The following is a 19,959-nucleotide window of genomic DNA, read 5'->3' as shown; positions in this document are numbered from 1 at the left end:
CTGCCAGCGGTTTAAGACACAAAACACACACAGGTTTTCCATCCCCACCATGAATCCAAGCGCAACCTATAGGCTTCATCATAGGCTTTTTGGTTGATTAGGCTGATAGTGCTGAATCACCTGCTTTTTTGTGGTCCATGTAACAAATGTATCCATTGATGTTATTATGCTCACTAAATACAGTACGCTACTGACCCGGTGTTATGCTCTAAAATGCCCCCCTCGCCACGGATTGCCTCCCCTACATAATCTCTTTCAAATAGTATATTAGAACATAAATTCATAGGTTTATGGTTTACAAATTACAAATAAGAAATATAAAAAATGTTGTATAGGGAAAAAATATATAAATTATATATTTTTTTCCATATACAACATGTATATTTTTATATTGCTTATTTTATGATAAAATTCGTTTCCTATAATTTTTCACCACAAACAATATTTATTTAGTGCAATTTGTGATAAACAATTTGTTATTTGTACATTGACAAACCCCTACAAAATAAATGTGCCATAAAATAATCATTTTTGGGGATTTGTATTAATCGTCTCGACGGCTGTCACGTGCCTAGGGTTAATTATAATAGTAATAATATATTTGATAATAATAAACCTTTGAATGTATGTCCTAATATAATATTTGATAGAGATTACGTGGGTATGTGTTGGGGGGGTGGATGAGTTTGGGCAATCCGTGGCAGGGGGGCACTTTAGCGGATAACACCTGTTTGTGTCCGCGATAAAGTTAGTTTGATATTCGCATCTCCGAATTCAATAGCTGCGTAAATAAACCTGTGAATAAGATACCCAGATATATTTCCTCTCTACATTGTCTTTCAGCTACATCCGCCTTAAATTATACAAGTTTAAAAGCATAAACACCATTATTATCTACGGCGCAACGAATGATTTAGGGATCATCACAAAATGCCGCACACCAACAAAAAGCGTAGAACGATATTGATTTTCCCTTCTGTTCAGCGCCCAAGGGATCAAAAAGCAACTTTGTTGCCACACTGGAAACTAGAAATGCCAGACTAGTACTGCCTGATAAAATACAGAAACATTAGCATACACATTGGAATAAATAAAATTACATACATAATACCGAATGTTTCCTTATATATTGTTCCTCTGCAATTAACATGCCGACGTTAAACCGTTATTGTTGAACTATGGTTCCACTTTTTCTCTAAAGTTATTTTAATTTACTTGTATGAATGATCCATTTCTTTGCACATGATTGTTTAGTTTCGAGTGTCCGATGTTTATTGTCAATAAAGAAAAGCATGAATTATAATAGGTACTTTCCTATTATTTTCCACTAATTCCCTCCTGTTCATTGCGCCCCACCTGTCATGCCTGTATTCCCCACTAGTGGGGCGCGCCCCACACTTTGAGAACCACTGATGTACTGGATGCTCTTGCTGTACAAATGAGAGGCATGTATTGTTAGCAGATTTAGCTGCTGTATTGTGTTTTGTTTAAATTCCAAAAGGCTGAGATGGGAACTGTTAAGCATGCACAAAGTACCTAGGCCTTTTTTTGTGTCCAATTAGAATCGGTGTCTGAAACGAGCAGCTCTACTTCCATCTGCGAGTGCCAGTGCGACTTTGAGAAGTTTAATTTACTGTAATTTGATTTCAGTCAAACTAGCATGTTTACATTTACTTTAAAAGCTCAGTTTTAGTTGGACTTACATTATATGTAAAAGTACTTAAAAACTAGATTAACTGATTGTTTCAATAATTAATAAATAGTTAAAAAATAAACATAAAAATGGAAGAAGCTGCATATGGAGAATATTTTTTTTTTCTATATTTAAGTAAAATAAGGAACAACACAGCAAAATGTAAAAAGCCAGGTACAGTTAAAGACTTTAGGAAAAGTGTTGTGTTGATACTGTACATTGTAATCTCAGTTTTTGTAATTTGATTTCTTTACGTCAAACTGTAAAACAAGAAATGGCATCATTTGGTCTATTTTATTTGGTTTTTGTCTTAAATTAAATAAAAGTATAACATGAAAAAAATAAAAATAAAATCTGCTTAAATTTATGAAATACACATTGTTCTTAGATTATGTACAGTAAATTGCTTACAAGCATAATGAGATAAAATGCAAGATGCTCTAAATAATAGCATCTGCCAAATGCTTGGGGTGTCTGCTAAGATTAAATGTTCAAGAGTGGTCTTCTGGTTGTACCTTCCAATATGGAACAAAATTCTTCAACCTTCTAAAGTCACAGCTGATCGTTTTAATCCTGATGCCTTAGCTGTCACTTTTCTCATGACCTCTAAAGGGAGACGATGAATTAGGAAGTCTTCCCCCCCAAAAAAACCCAAATCTGTATTTTAAGAAGTTTGTCAAATTCAGGAGAAATTTATTTCAGAAACATGGATCCATGTACATGGAACATATTAGCTTATTAATAGAAGACTTTTACTCAGTGCTTATTTTAACAAAAGTTTTTGCATTCTCACTTTTCTTCTGTAACTGATAGGATGCTAGAAAAGAGATTTAAGCTCATTTAGAGATAATGCCCACACGAACATCAGTCCTGTCTCTTTAGCATGCTCTGCAAATGTTCTCTCTGTATTCCAGCCACAAACATCAGACGGTCAGTAAGCAATCCAATCCAACTGGGAGACTTTACTGTCACAGACACACTGATCCATGGATCTGTGGAAAACATCTACGCCAGATGAAGAGGTGGTACCTCCTAATGTTTGGCATTATTCTTGACATCTGAAATCCCTGGCTAGCATACAAAAGAGCTTGCATGCTCCTTGATAAAAAGCCTTTGTCTGTGAAGAGGTTGTAATTGTCTCTGGCCAACACGTTGAAGACCATCAACAAAGCAGTAATGTGTCAGTAGGAGACATCAGAGCCTAAGTATCTAAGAACGTCTCAGCCTTCAGCCAATGTCTGTAAGAAGGAGCATATACAAAGAAATGAAATGGTTCATTTTTTATGTTTTATACTTTATTTTATATAAAGGTTAATCCTTAAAGAGTTACTAATAGCATCTTAATGTGGGTTATTTTCCTTTCCTATGAGTACACATCCTAAGGTGTAGTATTTCTCTTATTTTAAGTAATTTGTCAATGATTGTATCCCTCCATTGTACTAGTGCTTGGATACATCAATGTAGAAAGTTTTCTCAGTACACTGGAGCCAGGATCAGTCTCCCATCTGAAATGCTGGTCTTCCAGGAACTCCTTTAATAGCTTTTTCAAGTATTTGTAAATTGCTTGAAGCAAGGTCAGGGCTGTACAGGGGATGTGGCTTGAGAAAAAATGTATATGCTTATTCTATCTGTGAACACAGCTTTCCCAGGAATAACACAACTAATTTTCTGGGAATTTTCAAGGAACACCAAGCTGGGTTCCTGTAATGTGGAGGTGGTGCTGGTACAGTAAATGATTGTGGGTACAGAATTTCTTCACAATTCTCATCTCCATGTTTTCCTATAGATTGTAATAGCTATTAACAATCACTTCCTTTTGCTGTCTTTAAAGAGGAATGTCACTTTTGTTACTGAAAGCCTGCCAAACTTAAACATCTGAAAACTTAAAAAGTTACAGCTTTAGCTCTGATTGTTAGAATTTGCTGACACTAAAATTGGACAATGCTTGTTTTTATTTTTTTACTTTTTACGTTTTATTCTAAGAAGGTATTTTTCAGTTTATACATTTTAATCTTTATCAGTTTGTCCATAATGAGCCAGCTGGAGTTGATGGAACAGACTTTAAGTGGTATAAATATTATAAATGTTGACACTGTGTTTTTTTTAAATCCAACCTGATACCATTTCTATGTTTTAAATATTTCAACCTAATAAAAAAATTATACAACAGTTAGTTCTGACCGAGTAATTTGATTGAACAAGAAGCATTCCAAGAGTGCTGATAATAGACAGTAACATGACTGGGATGTTTAACTATATGTATCACTTGACATCCCAGATTTAACCCCGATCAAGGGCACTATTTGGATCAAGGGATTGTACACCCTACATAGCACACTAGCTTACCATTTGATGCTTTTTGACCCTGCAACCTGGACATTTACAAAGCTGATATTCTTAAGCAGAATAAGTGTGAATTTAAGTTTCTCAGTACTGTCTACCACCCCTGTGGTTACTTTCCTCACCTTCTGGCTACAGAGTACTGGTAAGAGTTTAGAACTGCTTTTGCCCCTGTTAATTACATTAACCCTCAGTCAGCAGTTATGCATCGCCACAGCACATCTGTTAATAATAAATGGTGTTTAAGAAATTGTTTTATAAAAGGAAGATCACACTCTAGGTTAAGATGTTATGAAGAATATCAGCACTGCTGCATTATCTTTAGTATTTGGGATGCGCCCTAATGCCTATGACCGCATCATCATGAAAATGTGTAAAATATGCGACAACTTTCGAGACCTGGGCGAAGAAACTATTTAGGCTGAGGAGCAGCTGATTAGAAGAGACAGCGCTTGAGTTGAACAGAACTGCTGATTGATTTTGTGGCTGTTGAACCCCTTTCAGTTGGGTTTGGATCGATGCTTAGATGTGAGGCATGCGTTAATGCTAACAAATTAGCTCCAGCTGAATTCAAATACAGTCAACAGAAAAAAGTATAGTAATAGAAATTTAGTGCTGTAAATGGATCTAATATTAAAAACTGTAGGTGTTGTTCTTTTTTAAACTGTCACATGACACATGCACACACACACTCAGAGTGACATACAGTAGCAGAGTGATGTATTCTAGTAAAAAGTATCTCATCAGGATGATACTGTGTTATTACCCCATGTGCCGTGCTGCCAGATGATTCCCATTTGTTTGTTAGATGTTTGTTAGAAGTTCATTCGATTCACTCATTATAAGTTTAAAGGAAAACTGCAGCTCACCGCTGATCCATTTAGCGTTGGGATCGTGAACTCTGAAGTTCTTGCCAAAGACATCTTCCACCGTCAGTTTGCCCTTCAACGCCAGGCTGTCGGCCTCCCCTGACACCAGAGACAGAACAAAGAAGACATTACAGACATTACTAACATCACACTAAGCACAGGGACAAAATTCACTGTATTCAGACTGAAAGAAAGCCTTTGAGCAAGTCTTAGCACCTCTTCCTGAACTGGAGTGACAAGTTCGTGTGATGAAACAGTGCTAATTATTTTCCTATATTAGTATGTCCCCAAAGGCTTTCTCTACTTATAATTATTATAATTAATTATTATTATTTTGGAAAAGCTGTTGTATATTTTTTATTTGTCATGTTTTAGAAAATGTAACATTTAAAAAGTGTGACTCTGTGTGACCTGAATCAAAATCTGTCCTATTGACTTAATGGATCAAATCAGTTCTGTTCTGGATCAGATATAAACCAGTGAGAAACTGCTGCAGATGATGACAGATGATCAGGCGGTGATTAGTTTACTGCTGGGGTTGGAACAGATGAGAGGGGAAATGAGGTCGCTGCTGAGGTTCCTACATGAACAAGCAGTTTTTAACTGTATATTCATGAACTTTGTAACCGGTTGCACTAAAGTATTTGTTCCTGCTTCTTATATTTAATCTACATCATTTATTTACGTTTATCATGAAGAAGGGAGAAGGATCAAGAGTTTTGCACATGTATTTTGTATGTATATAAGTACATTTATAGATATTATTAGCTCCTATTTTAAATAAAAAGGACAAAGAGCCGACACAGTGAGTTGGATCAACAGCTCTTTTTAGTCTTAAAGCCCCCACACCCAAAAAAAGGGATTATTATATTAAACATTATGACCTTTTGTTAAATTAAATATCTTTTAACTAACATTTTTTTTGCATTAATTAACATTACCAGACCAGGATGTTCATCATGAACCATGCGGTGATTAAAAGTGTGAGTAATTTAGAAATTAACAGATGTATTAATTGACATTTCTGCAAATGCCAATGAAATGCACTGGCTTTCACTATTCAGCCCAATCCATTACTGCATATGAGCATAAATTAGCAAATATTAAACTAGTGCATATTAATTACTGTAAATTACTGAACTGAATTAGCATTTTAATTAGCAAGCAGGAGTCATGGTCAATTCAGCGGTTTATTTCATGCAAATCAAAATAAAAAAAAACTGTAATTCAAGTGTTAGTATTATTGTTGGAGTTCACTGTCATGTTAATAAAGTTAACATTAATATAAAATGCTATAATGTGCAGAACTGGAAAAATTAGACTTCTTAAAGAAGATAACCTCGACACAGAAGGAACATGTGTGATTTAAGGAGTCTCTAGCAGGAATTACACTCACTTACTCATTGTTTATACCGCTTTATCCTGCCATCAGGGTCGTGGGGACCTGGAGCCTCTCCCAGGAGGCTTAAGGCATGAGGCAGGGTACAGCCTGGACAGGGTGCCAATCCATTGCAGGGCACACACACACATACACACACTACGGGCAATTTTGGGAACGCCGATTAGCCTAACCTGCATATCGGAGTACCTGGAGGGAACCCACCAAGCACAGGGAGAACATGCAAACTCCACGCACACAGAGAGGGGAATCGAGCCTGGCCGAGAATCGAACCTGGACCCTGGGGGTGCAGGGCGACAGTGCTAACCACTACACCACCGTATAAAAACATCTTATCAAAGGTGTAACTGTGGGACATTTCTCTGTTTGAAATACATGTGCATTTTTTTTAAAGGGGTTAAAAATACAGCACAGCTTTTTATTATGTAGTGTACATGTCATGTGATAATATTTACCCAGTTACTGTATTGTTAATTGGTAAAAAAAAAAGCCAATATATTTATTATTACAATTCCAAGAGGTTAACCCACCTCAGATCATCACCTAAGAGCTGCTTTCTGGTTGATGGACCAAATAAACAAAAGATGAGAGGATTTTAAATCTTTTGCTGCTTTGCATTATTTTAACTTCATTTAGTCATTTAATTCTAAAAACAAAGTGCTTTTTTAACTCCCTCTTTGATTGTTTTGTGTTTTGGCACCTAGATGGCCGTACAGCTGAGTCTCTGGCAGTCTTTAAATTATGACTTAAGACATGTCTGTTTCTTCAGTACTTGGGCTAATCTGTCCCTACACCAAAAAATAAATACATTTATTAATAAATAATAATAATAATAATAATAATAATAATAATAAAAACTTCCCAACAGTGTTTGAATAGACTTAGTAACCCAGTGTAAGGATCTATCTAATGATGGAAATGTGGAAATGTAAGCATTTGTGTAGGCCACTCTGGATAAGAGCATCTGCCAAATGCCTAAATGCAAATGTTTCCTGACTCTGGATAGGACAGTGACTAAACCGATGCACTGACTGTGTTTCCGGTGTCTTCAGATAGTTTCAAATAGGACACATTGACCATCACATATGTTTGCTCATAAATATGCTTGTGAGTGGTGTTTTGTGCGTCCATGCGTTATGAGGCCATTCTGATTCACTCCGCATCACACCCAGGCAGCTGAAGATGAATGATGAGCGCCATGGAGCAAAAATCAATCATATGCATTGAAACGGAAGGTGTGTTTTTTCACAGCTGTACAGTGCAGATGAACTCTGAGTGAGAAATAGACAGCGAGCCATCAGCGTGCACACACCCTCGTTTCGATCAAACACATTGGTGTGTCACTTTAGTGTGAGTTTCAACAAAACATTCACACACACACACACACACACACACACACACACTCATCCATCTCTTTCTCTCCCACTATCACACTCTTGCTGCTCTGTTTTGTTCACAGCAGCTAGATATCTGATGATTACAATTGTGTTTGTGTGTGTGTGTGTGTGTGTGAGCAGATGCCTGTGCTTATTTATTCTGAAATCATTCACCACATCAGATCTGATCACAAACTCTCCACTTCGCTGAACAACACCATTCACATGCAGTGCAGAAACAGACGCGGGAGACGTGATTAGTGTCGTTTCGGCAGTGATAAGAGCCTCGCTGCCTCAAAAATGACACCGTTTTCATCATCATATATTTTATTTTATAGGATGTCTCATAGTCATAGCTATAACACCACGCCTGAATAACTGCAGTAAGGAATGAATCTCTTTTAAGTAGTAAAATAATCAGTTACAGGCTGGTGTGATTAAGCTGAGTTAACATTAATACAGTTTATATGTGAAGAGTTTGACAGAAAAATGAGAACTCCATAAACAAGTGTTTTTAAAATAAGCAAGATGTATAGACGACTGATAAAGAGTATTTTGTGCATGTTTGCTTTGTGTCACAAGGGTGTTTATAAAGCACAAATGCAAAAAAAAATCTAAATTGTTTGGGTCATTTTGCAAAATGCTATAAATACACCATTTTGTCTCAATGGATAAATCAGCCTGCAATTGTGTTTATGGTTACTAAAGTATGCAATTTGTTATCAATAAAATATTGGTTGAGTTTTAATTTAAAAAAAATATTCTCGATATAGATCATGCTGCACATACAGTAACATCCTTATACTTACAAAGATTGTTAAAAATCATTAGAATCATTGTAAACAAACGAACAAAAAAATCTTTAGCCGTGTCCTCTACTAGTTTGATTTTCACTTCACTATATGATGATCGGGAAGTGACGAGACACAAAAGAAAGCAATTCTTTCTTACGCATTCTTCTCTCAGTTTCTTTCTACCTTTATTTCAATCGAGTCTACAAAATACCAATAATTGGGAATCCAAATGTGGAAAACAATCACAAACCCTGAGATTGTAAGTCAGAGTATTAAAAATAAACAGCCGTATTAGCCACCTTAGCACTTTGATGCAATACTTTAGCCTGTCAGAGTGTGTTAAAACCATGATTTCAATATTTTAAAACCCTAAGAATCTGCAGCAAACTGTTCGACTCTCACTCTTTGAAAGTAGAAATTAGATTTACACCCATACTCATTAACCTGCATGCTTTCAGGAGTTGCCAGATTCTTTTAGCATAGACTTTGAAAAATGTATCACATGTAAGGTGAAAAGTAAAAGCAAAGCAAATAACATTAACAATCATTAACATATATTTTTAGGAAGTCTCCAGTGCCAGTGCTTTGTAAACAATTTGAGGTTGGAAGAAGGTCAACGTCACTATCAAGACTAAAATACGCCTCATCCGGACACTAATCACACCAAGGCTTCTCTACAGTGTAAAAACTTGGGTTGGGATAAAGCAAGATCCTGTACAAACCAGCTGGAGAACATCCAAATGACATGCCTGCTTTAGATTCTGAGCATTCTGCTATGTGACAAAATCACTTGAGAACGATGAGACAGTCAACCAACCGGCAGAGAAGCCCGAGGCGGTTGGGGCATGGATGCAGAATGAACATCAAGCACATAGTGTACAAACTGCTCTGGCAGCAGCAACATACGGAAATTAAAGTTCAGACGATTGCCCCAAGAATCCATGGATTCAACACAGTGAAGACAATGTATAATTTGCATTTAGTGAGTAATGATAGTATAATTTAACTAATCATAATCAATGCTTTTCAGGCACACGGGGGTAGTGGATAGCACTGTAGACTCGCACCTCCAGGGTTGGGGCTTGATTCCCACCTAACGTCTGTGTGCATGGAGGTTGCATGTTGTTTGTGATTTCTTATAAACACAGCAAGCTGAGATTTTTTTAGCTTATTAACTCCAAAAGAGATAATAAAATGAGCCTGGCGAGGGAGTAGCAATTTAACATTTTTAATCAATGTAATAATTGGCAAATTACTAAGTTGTAGGAGTTATAAAAACTGATGTGCTGATATAAGAAATTAACGAACTCCATGCTGGTAAGAGTCGCTCGCTTCATTTCCCTATAACAGCAGCACACACTCAGTAGTTTATTTCTCAGATAATTACAATGCAGATGGAGGGAATTGGAGCTGCAGCCTGATCTGAAGCATGTGAATGTCGACGCGGTTTTCACGTCAACAAAAGCAAAACAAATCCGTCTGCAAGCTCTGACATTTCTGTCCTGAAATATCCTCGAGAACAACAAACAAAGGACACCGCAGCAGTGTGACAGGAGCTGCGAGGTGGCCTCTGAGTGATTCCTGCGTCAAAAAAAAAAAAAGCCCTTATGCTTTCTGAAACAAAGGGACAGAAATAAATGTAGGCTAGTGATTTGTTGGACCTCGTAGCACTACAAGGCTGTGGAGTGTTGCCGAATTTCTGAACAAAGAGTGATGTGAGCTAACGACAGAGCGAGGAGAGGAAACACTGCGTAGCCCCACTGATCTGATCAGAGTGTGTCAGAGACAGGACGTGTCCTCAGGGTGAAGAACACAAAGCTGCTGAGCTTCATCTCCTGCTGCCGATGCTCCTTTACAACAGCAAAGGCTTTTATTATTCTTACAGTATACCACAGCCAATGTAGCAGCATTTACACTGTGTAATGAATAATGACATCATAATTGTCACTTTTCATGTTATCACTTATATTATGGCGGCTATAAACTACCGGCCTCTTACAGTACTTTGGATAGATAGTCCATCTACCTGTCTACTGTAGGCCACCCGAGGGTGTAGCGGTTACTACTGTGGTTTTGCACCTCCAGGGTTGAGGGATCAATTCTTGCCTCAGGTCTGTGTGTGTGAAGTGTACATGTTCTCCCCATGCCTTGGTGGGTTTCCTCAGCGTACTCCAATTTCATTCAGATCCAGAAGATTACAAAAATATAATTGCCGTTCAGAAATTCCCAATAGTTTGTGTTTGTGTGTGTGTGTGTGTGTGTGTGTGTGTGGATTGACACCCTGTCCAGAGTGTACCCTGCTTTGTGCTTAACGTCTCCTGAGATAGGCTTCATTATCCAGCAACAGTGTGCTGACTGATCATATGGTGTGACATCAGGACAGACCCAGGAGTTTAAGTACATGATATACATTCACACCACAACGCTGCTACACGCTGGATCCTTCATTCTGATTCATTGGGTTCTCAAATTGAAGTAACTCGAATTCATAAATGTAAGTGTTATGGAATGTGAACCCCTGAAGTGCTTGCTGTGTGTGTGTGTGTGTGTGTGTGTGTTTACCTGGTGTCAAAAGTATAACAGAAGTGACGATCAGTGAGCAGATGACCAGGATGACCAGCAGAGCGATCAGTATTCCCTTCCAGTTCCTCTGTGGCGGGTTACTGCCCACCAGCTCCTACAGCAAGAGAGAGAAAGAGAAAGAATGAATAGATTAATCACTTCATCACTCATGAACCTTAGTGACAAAAAAACAGCACAGATGGACAGCAACTCATAACTTTACTTCTTCCATCCTGCTCAGTCTCCTCCCTTTGTTTCTTAAACAGTCATTACGTTCTGACCTCTCTTCCTGCTTCCTTCCCTTCCTCCTGTTTCCATCCTTCTTTCCTTCATGTTTCCTTTCCTTCCTTTTCCTCCTTGTTTATACTTTAAGTTATTCTCTACACACTCACTCTGTTCTTCCTCCATTAATGTATTCTTTCCTTTATGCTGTTGTCATTCTCCCTTTGGTTTCATTTGTTCTTCCTTTTTTCTTTTGTCCTTCCTTTGATCTTTTTTATATACCTTGCAACCTAACTTCTTGTATCTCTTAGTTACACCTTCATTCCTTTTCCATACACTCCCATTGTACTTTATTCCTTCTTTCATTTGTTATTCCATACATTTACATTTAGGCATTTGGAGGCCGCTCTTATTAAGATAAGATAAGATAAGATAAGATAAGATAAGATAAGATAAGATAAGATAAGAAAAGAAAAGATAAACCTTTATTGGTCCCACAAGTGGGAAATTTGATTTGCCATGGCAGAAAGTGGACAGTACAAAGATAAAAATAAAAAAAAACAACACAATAAAGTAAATAAAAAAAAAGTCAGAGTAATAAACAGTGGTAACTTGGTGGTCATAGGTTTACTTTTTCTTTTCCTGACCCTGTGTGTGTGTGTGTGTGTGTGTGTGTGTGTGTGTGTGTGTGTGTCCTGATGATATGACGTATCTGAAGGACATTTGTATTTATCTGGGAACTGAATATTTATAGGGAACAGATTCATGTATAATTCCCACTAATCTGCAGCAACAGAAATATACAAGAAGTCAAACTGTATAATGTACGAGAGAGACAGGAAATGATGACGTTTCCCTTCATCAGGATGAGGACGTCACACAGACTGCGTTTCTGTTTGTCAGTGTGAAAGAGTAAGAAAAACACATTTCAGTCTGTCAGGAGTGAAAACACAGATAAGTGCATATCACACACTCACTCAGATGAAGAACAGCAGCATCATAAAGTGATGTTTATTAAAGCAAGCGTGTAGACGCTCGGTCACTCGGGCCGACAGTAAACACTCGTCTTTCTGCCCGCATGGATGAGCAGCAGTCGAGCCAAACATTTCTGTCGTTTATTACAAAAAAATTATGAATATGGAGTGCGGCATACTCATCCCATCTTTACACACTCCCTCCTTCCTCCCTTTAAAGCCTACATACCCAAAACTTCCATCTTAATCAATCTTCTCACCTCACTTCTTCACCCGACAGCCTCTTTCTTTTTTTCTTTCTTTCTTTCTTCCTTACCCCTTAGAAGTCTGACTTGCCGCCAACGGCAAGAGTCTTACTTACTTCCTACTTATTACTTACGCATGTTCTTGTTTCTTCTTAACACCCAATTTCTTTCCTTTCGGAACAACCTAACAACAATGTACGATGTTCATGGATCATCTAGATTCAGAAGACATAGAGACGCCGTACGAACCAATATTCATATGGCATTTAAACAAACGCACCACAGTGCTCATAGGGCATTTTTATGGCAAACGTCAGGTGTTCACAACGTGGCAGTACGTCATTTGTGCAATGTTTGTGATGTTCTCTTACCAGCTTATTTCTTCACCATTTCTGGATTGTGACATCTGGATATTTCTGCATATTTAGCGGGTAGGGTAACAACAGACAGAGTGGATAGCTGACACTTTGTATACTATGACAAAATGTGCTGACGGATTCTCCTACCGACTACCAACTGTCTGACTTCGTAGGAACAGGGAGTTTCATACAAACCCGTCGTTCATTAGGATATTTGTGACTCCGGTTTAACACCCTCCTTCATTCTCGACACATTCCTTTATTGCTTTCTTCCCTTCTTCCTTACTCCTTGCTTCACATTTTTTACTTCTTTATACACCCTCTCCTTCCATTCAGATACTTCAGATTTTTTTCTTTTTTTTCTCACCCTCCCTCAATTAATCCCTTCTTTCTCCCTTCCTTACCCTTTCCTTCATTCCCTATACACCCCTTCCTTTCGACCGACTCATTCTTTATTCTGTACAATCTTTCCCTACACATGCTTTTTTTCTACCTGAAGCCCTCTTTTATTCATTCATTTCTTCCTTTCTTCCTTCAACACTTCCTAATTCGACATGCCCTACATGCTTACTTTATACAAACGCTAGAATGTTTTAGCTGAAACATAAATATAGACATGTGTATGGACACGCTTGAACAACCCTGAAACTGTTTCTCCACTTATGAGAAACTTCATCATTTCTACACCAGATCTAATCCAGCCACCTTGACTCATTACTGCTGGAGCTCACTAAGGTAATGGAACGAAGCGGCTGGTGAAGCGTGAGCTGTGTCTCGGGTGTGAGCTGAAGCACTCATTAAGCTCGAGCAAGCCGATGGTGACACAGAGCCACTGCATTAGTGGCTTTAAAGCCGTGTTGCTGTTAGTGACCATGCTTTTGGTCTTAATTGAATGGCACTGCAGACATCATTAGCCCTGAGATAACCGCATCCAGGTCCTGCTTACTGAGACACCAGTGTGAAGACTCATTACAGAGGAGACACTGTGTTTGTGTGTGTGTGTGTGTGTGTCCTAAAATTTTTCCTCAGGAACATTATTAACATTTGAACATGAAAGTATTTATGTAATAATACCACACAAGGACATTTTGTTGTTAATTTGTTATTTTTAACTTATATAGATGGCTACATCACACACACTAGAATGTATTAGATGTACACCACCACCATTGCCATCTTCATCATCTTTATAACCACCACTATTACCATCTTCATCATCACCATAACCACCACTATTGTCATTCCAATCTTTATCATCATCATCATCATCGCCACTATAATGACTACCATCTTCATCATCTTTATAACCACCACCATTATTACCATCTTGATCACAATCCTTGACCTTAATGACAATGACCTATACCACCACGATGATAATCATCATCATCATCACCGTAACAACCACTATCATCATTCCAATCTTCATCATCATCGCCACTATAATGACTACTATCTTCATCATCTTTATAACCACCACCATCATTACCATTTTCATCATCTTTATAACCACCACCATCATTACATCTTCATCATAATCCTTATGACCTATACCACCACCACCATCATCATCATCATCACTGTAACCACCACTCTCATCATTCCAATCCTTATCATCATAATCATCATCTGCAGTATCATCATCATCATCATCATCATCATCGCCACCTAATTACTACCATCTTCATCATCCTTATAACCATGGCCACCATTATCATCTTCACCACCATCCTTAAAACCACCAACAACATAATCATTATAATCTACATCTTAACCACCACCACCACCATTACCATCTTTATCATTGTAACCACCACTGCCACCACTACTGTCATTACCCTCTTTAGCATCACCATCATCATCGTTATCATCATCATCATCATCATCATCATCATCACTACCCCAGTGTTGTTTTCGTCAACGATGACGAAATCATTTCGTTGATGCCACTTTTTTTCATGACGATAAGAAGACGGTAAAAAAATAAACACTGCTCTTTGATGACTAAAACGTGACGAGACTTGTGTGAGTTTTCGTTGACGAGACGAGAATGGACGAAAATGTTAGTGGGTGGTCTGTCAGACGTTTAAAATGCATAACTTTTTTGCTTATTGTGCGTGTCAATTAAAACCTAAAAAGTATCTGTTGCTGCATTCTATCCTTGTTTGGTCACGCCCATCACCTGGCATGGGTGTATTTTAAATATAACCCAGCAGATAATAAAACAAAGTGTATTGTGAAGGAAGACGGTGACAAATGTGGCCACAAAGTAGGCGGAAAAAATACCACCAACCTTAAGCGGCACCTAAAGGCTCACCACAAGGATATTTTTTCGAAGGTAAGTTACAAGTGCTGTTAACATATCGTATAGCCTACGTAATATAACAATGTTACTCGACAATCGGCCCGTGATAAATTTCATAGTAAGCTTATAAATTAGTGAGTTTTCCACATACTCCTGCCGCACATGGGCGGCTAACTTTAGGCTAAAGTTAGCTTTTGTTACGCTAACGTCAGTTCATTGTGTGTGTGTTACTTTAGCAGCATGTTTAGCCATGTTTACATTCAGTGACGGTGTGGTCATCTCTTTGTGTGTCTATGTTTGGTTAGCGTGTAACTTGATATGTTAAACAGGTCGAGTTATTGTTATACGTAGAGTCTGCTAGCTTCAGTCTTAAAGCCACAAGTGACGCTCTACAGCCCTAACCATGACCAGTGAGCTCACAGTAAAGTTACACACACACACACACACACACACACAGTACAGATACATTATAATTTGGCTGCTGCTCAGAATGAAAGATCAGAAAGCTTTAGTACAGCGTCAGTTAATAAGCTAATAAGTTAATAATAATTGAGTGTTTTTCATAGTATTTTAAGTATTTTTATGGTATACCTACATTTGATTGTTTTGTATTCACCTGTAAACCTTTACAAGACGTGTACGTTGTATACAGAGATAGAGGGGGGGTTGTATGATGTCTGTTTTTACAGATAATATACACCTTATCTGCACTGGCAGACAAGGCCAAGTTGAGCATATGTGTTCCTCATCCATCACTCATATTTTGGCCATGTGTATGTTCATTGTACTTTAGCAAATTCTGAGAAATAAAGCCATGATTGCTGAAGTAGAATGTTTTTGTTTTTGGCTTTTTTGGAGTAATGAACATTGATTCCACTGTTATCACTTTATCTGTGTGTAATGCACATTTATTAGATCAGAAAGTATTTGCAGTTGGGTGGAAACCTTATATGTCTAAAACCATTCCTTTATTATTGTAATTATTGGTGAGAATAGCTGATCCGCAAGCTTACAATGTGTTGAACTTATAGATCTGCTGCTATTTTCACAACTTATGTGTGACACTGCCCAGCAGCAATCCCCAATGCTTATTGACCTAAATTAATTTGTTAAACGACTATACTTCTTTTTTCCTTTTTTTGAATGAACCTAGACTAAAACCTTTTTGAGTTTTTGTCGACTAAAACTGGACTAAAACTATCACATATAGAAGTGACTAAAATTTGACTAAAACTAATAAGCATTTTAGTCCAAAAGACTAAGACTAAGACTAAATCTAAGATGGTTGTTAAAAACAAGGCACTACCCTTATAACCACCACCACCATTGCCATCATCATCATTATTATAATAACCACCACCACTCTTATCATCATCCTTACAATCACCAGCATTAACACCACCAAAACCACAATCCCTACCATCATCATCATCCCTATGACCACCACCACCATCACCATCATCATTATCATCACAATCACTATTACCATCGAGTTTCAGAAGCGCAAAAGACTCATCACAGCACATCTCTGTGTGTGTGTGCAGGAGTGTAAAGGCGATGGTGAGACAGTCTGAGGAGCGAGTCAGCTGTGTTGTGGCCAAATAAAATTACAGTTGTGTGTGATACACATACTAGCATTACTTTACAGAGCTTAGATCAGAGTGGCATCTTGATCAGAGTCACCAGGCCTACTGTGTGTGTGTGTGTGTGTGTGTGTGTGTGTGTGTGTGTGTGTGTTTAAGCTGTGAGATGCTCAGAAATACATTGTGACAGAAACACAGCAGGCTGTTGGCTCATCTCAGCATGCTCTTCTCTCGTAAAGCTCAGTCTCATTTCCGGCACAGAGATCCGCTCTCCTGCTCTTTCACTCCCCCGTCTGCCTCTTATCTCCTCTTTTCATCTTAAATGCCTCTCTGAGCACTTAGCTGAACGAACTAAAATGTTATGTTTCCACAGGGTAAATCTCTGTGTCTGTACAAAAAGCTGTAAAAAAAAAAAAAAAAAAGCTGAGACAGAAAATCTCTGAAGCAGGACAACCTTGACTGTGCACTTCAGAAATAACTAGATGTATAAGTAAAACGCAGCTCGTTGAGGCATTATTCTTTATACACCCTATATACTTTGATTGTTCCACACTTAATTCTGGACTGTGATTGGTCTGAATGTGATGATTGATCTTGTGTAAGAGCAGCTCTGACAGTAGTGCGGCTCCAAATCAAAGGGTTTTGTTTATGCACTTGATCTAATACGAAATCTATCGTTTCTATGGTAACAGATAATTCACGGGTAGGTGATTAACAATGTATATAGTCATTTTGTTTATGTAAAAAGCGGTAGCTACGAATAGATCGGACATACCATGTTGGTTTAATAAATAAAAATTTTTACTTTTTAACAAATTGCTGTGACATAAAAGGAATAAAACAATTTGGCACATTCAGTGGGAACAAAATGACTTCTTCTGCACATTGAATTTCATGACAAAGCGAATTTACCAAGCTCTGGATTTATTTTGACACTTTTTGTAAATGAATCTTCAAGGTCCACTGCAACAGCCTTCTAACTCCATTGTTAAGTCGAGTTTAAGGCAGGAAGCCTTCTGATAAGCCAATATTGCCTCTTGTCCTGGGATTTGAACTCACCACCTTCTGGTCAGTAAGGCAAAAGGTTTACCACTCGGGGAGTGCATCAGTGTCATGCCTTCAGTGTCTCTTTAATCATTTGCCATTTTCTCCCCTGTGTCTGTTTGTTCTAAGAACACCTATCACTCACAACACCAACACAAAGAAAGTTTCAAAAGATAAAGGATGGCTGTCACGGTGCACTCGTTCAACAGGAATACACGAGCAGCTTGATTAACTCTGTCTGTGCCCGACATCGATTAGCGACGCTGCTTTGTGTGATTGTTGTTCAGCTAGTTTCAGCTCGATACTCCTCGGTGAGCCAGCCGTGCTGCGGGATAATGAGTCGCACTCATGGATTGTCACATTCACACCAATCGAACCGTGTGAAAAAGCCCGATGTGAGGTGAGCACGACAGGATCCCGGTCTCCCGCATTACTCCAGATGATCTGCACGAGCTCAACGTCCGATTGCTGCCATTAGGTGTCCTCATCAGAGCAGCTTGGTTCCTCCAGCTTTAGGATTTTACAACGGCATCCTATATGTTAATCTTGTTAGAAGATTTTCTTAAATACTGTTGCACAGATACGGTACAGCTACTTTGTCAGTCTTCAGGATGTAAAGATGTATTTTAACTACGTGTGATGATCTGAAAGAGAGAACATTAAAGCAGGCACTCAGTATTGAAGAGGTGTGTGAAAGACGGGGTGTGGCTGAAATGAAAATAAAATCACTCATTCAAGGTGACTCACAATGAGAGGGTTGAAAACAGATTCATGGAGAGGTTTTTCTCCTCCTAATGCCAGATAATAGCCCGCTGCGTAGTTTGGAGGTTTTGTGTTAAATTGCATTTTCTTTGAGTAGGAACCTGAGGCCGTTTTTCATATTATTTTTTTTTTTTATCAGTAAAAGCCCTTTTGAAGACCTTACGACTCACCTCTGCCGGGTATTGTGAGGCAATTGTGACCTGCCAGACAATCTTGAACAGCATTTGCAGATTTACGAGAGTGTGACAGGAATAATTTGTTCTCTCTATAGCTTGGGGAATAGCAGGCTTTGAGCTTGGGTTCTCTTTCTTTCTTTCCTTCTTTCTTTCTTTTTTTCTTTCTTTTTCTCTCTTTCTTTCTTTTCCTGATAATGTCAGGAGCAGTTTAGTGTGATGTGCTTTGAGATCTCACTGCTCTGCTTGCTTTTTCTAAAGAAGAAGCTGGCAGTCACACGTCTGAACAGAAGTGGCCATTTGGGAGAGTGGTAAGGTTATATGGATGTGCGGGAAAAAAAATAGCAATTAAAATATCAATTAATGTAAAAAGAAAAAAAAATCCAAACATTCACACCAGCATGTCTCTTAAGGCAGCATTTAAGCAAGATAATACACTGTGAGTCAGGGGGAAACAATCAAACAACCAACACCTTATGCTAGACAGCTGCTGTCCACACAAGAGATCAACAGTAGGCGGACAAATCTAAACTCTATAAAATATATAAGGGTAACCACTATAATATATCATTCTGAAGCTGCTCAGTGATGTGGGGCTATTGTGTGAAATCCACTGACCCTAAAGAAACCAAGGATAAAGTGCATTTCAAACAGTAAATATAGTACCAGGAGCATTAAGTGGTCAGCGGGAGCTAATAATAAACCATTTAACAATATAGAGGTAAGGATCGAGTGGCACTTAGATTAAAGTCTTTCTCAGAAAGCAAATGAGACGTAACCAACATGAGATATCTGGTGATTGTCTAATTGGAAGAAGTTTTACTACTAATACTGTACTACTGTTACTACCGTTACAGCCTGCAAGATCTGGTATTAATAAAGCTACAGAATCCATCAGTAATCTTACTATACTTGAGATAGAACTAGTACTGCAACACATCATGACATGTGTACTGCGAAACATTAGGGATCTGTTACTACTAACCATGAGAGACCTGCTGGTATTAAACATGGGGGATCGGGTTTTACTAATCACCAGCTATTTGGTACTAATAAGCAAGAGGGAATCCAAATCTACAAATTCAGAGGGATCTGGTCCAAGGAGATTTGTCCTTGTAAATAGAATGGATCTGAGAATACTAAAGAGGAGCAATCTGGTAAACTTGAATAATGGGGATCTATTTAAAATAAAGGTGGGTAAACTGGTAAAACTGAACATGTAGTATTTGGTACTGATTTCAATGAGGGATTTCACTCAC

At 38.2% G+C, this 19,959-nt stretch overlaps 1 protein-coding gene across 1 annotated transcript in view; it reads right to left on the bottom strand.

Moving 5' to 3' along the window:
* LOC128520809 (dipeptidyl aminopeptidase-like protein 6) overlaps positions 1-19,959 on the bottom strand; it is a 135,138-nt gene that overhangs the window by 51,547 nt on the left and 63,632 nt on the right. The window contains exons 2-3 of the mRNA XM_053495214.1: positions 11,034-11,148; positions 4,903-5,001 (exon numbers count right to left, since the gene is read on the bottom strand). Coding sequence (XP_053351189.1) covers positions 4,903-5,001; positions 11,034-11,148 — 214 coding nt within the window. The remainder of the gene's footprint in view (positions 1-4,902; positions 5,002-11,033; positions 11,149-19,959) is intronic.

Source organism: Clarias gariepinus, chromosome 4, assembly GCF_024256425.1.
Source record: "Clarias gariepinus isolate MV-2021 ecotype Netherlands chromosome 4, CGAR_prim_01v2, whole genome shotgun sequence".
Lineage (NCBI taxonomy): Eukaryota > Metazoa > Chordata > Actinopteri > Siluriformes > Clariidae > Clarias > Clarias gariepinus.
This window is presented reverse-complemented; position numbering and strand designations above follow the sequence as displayed.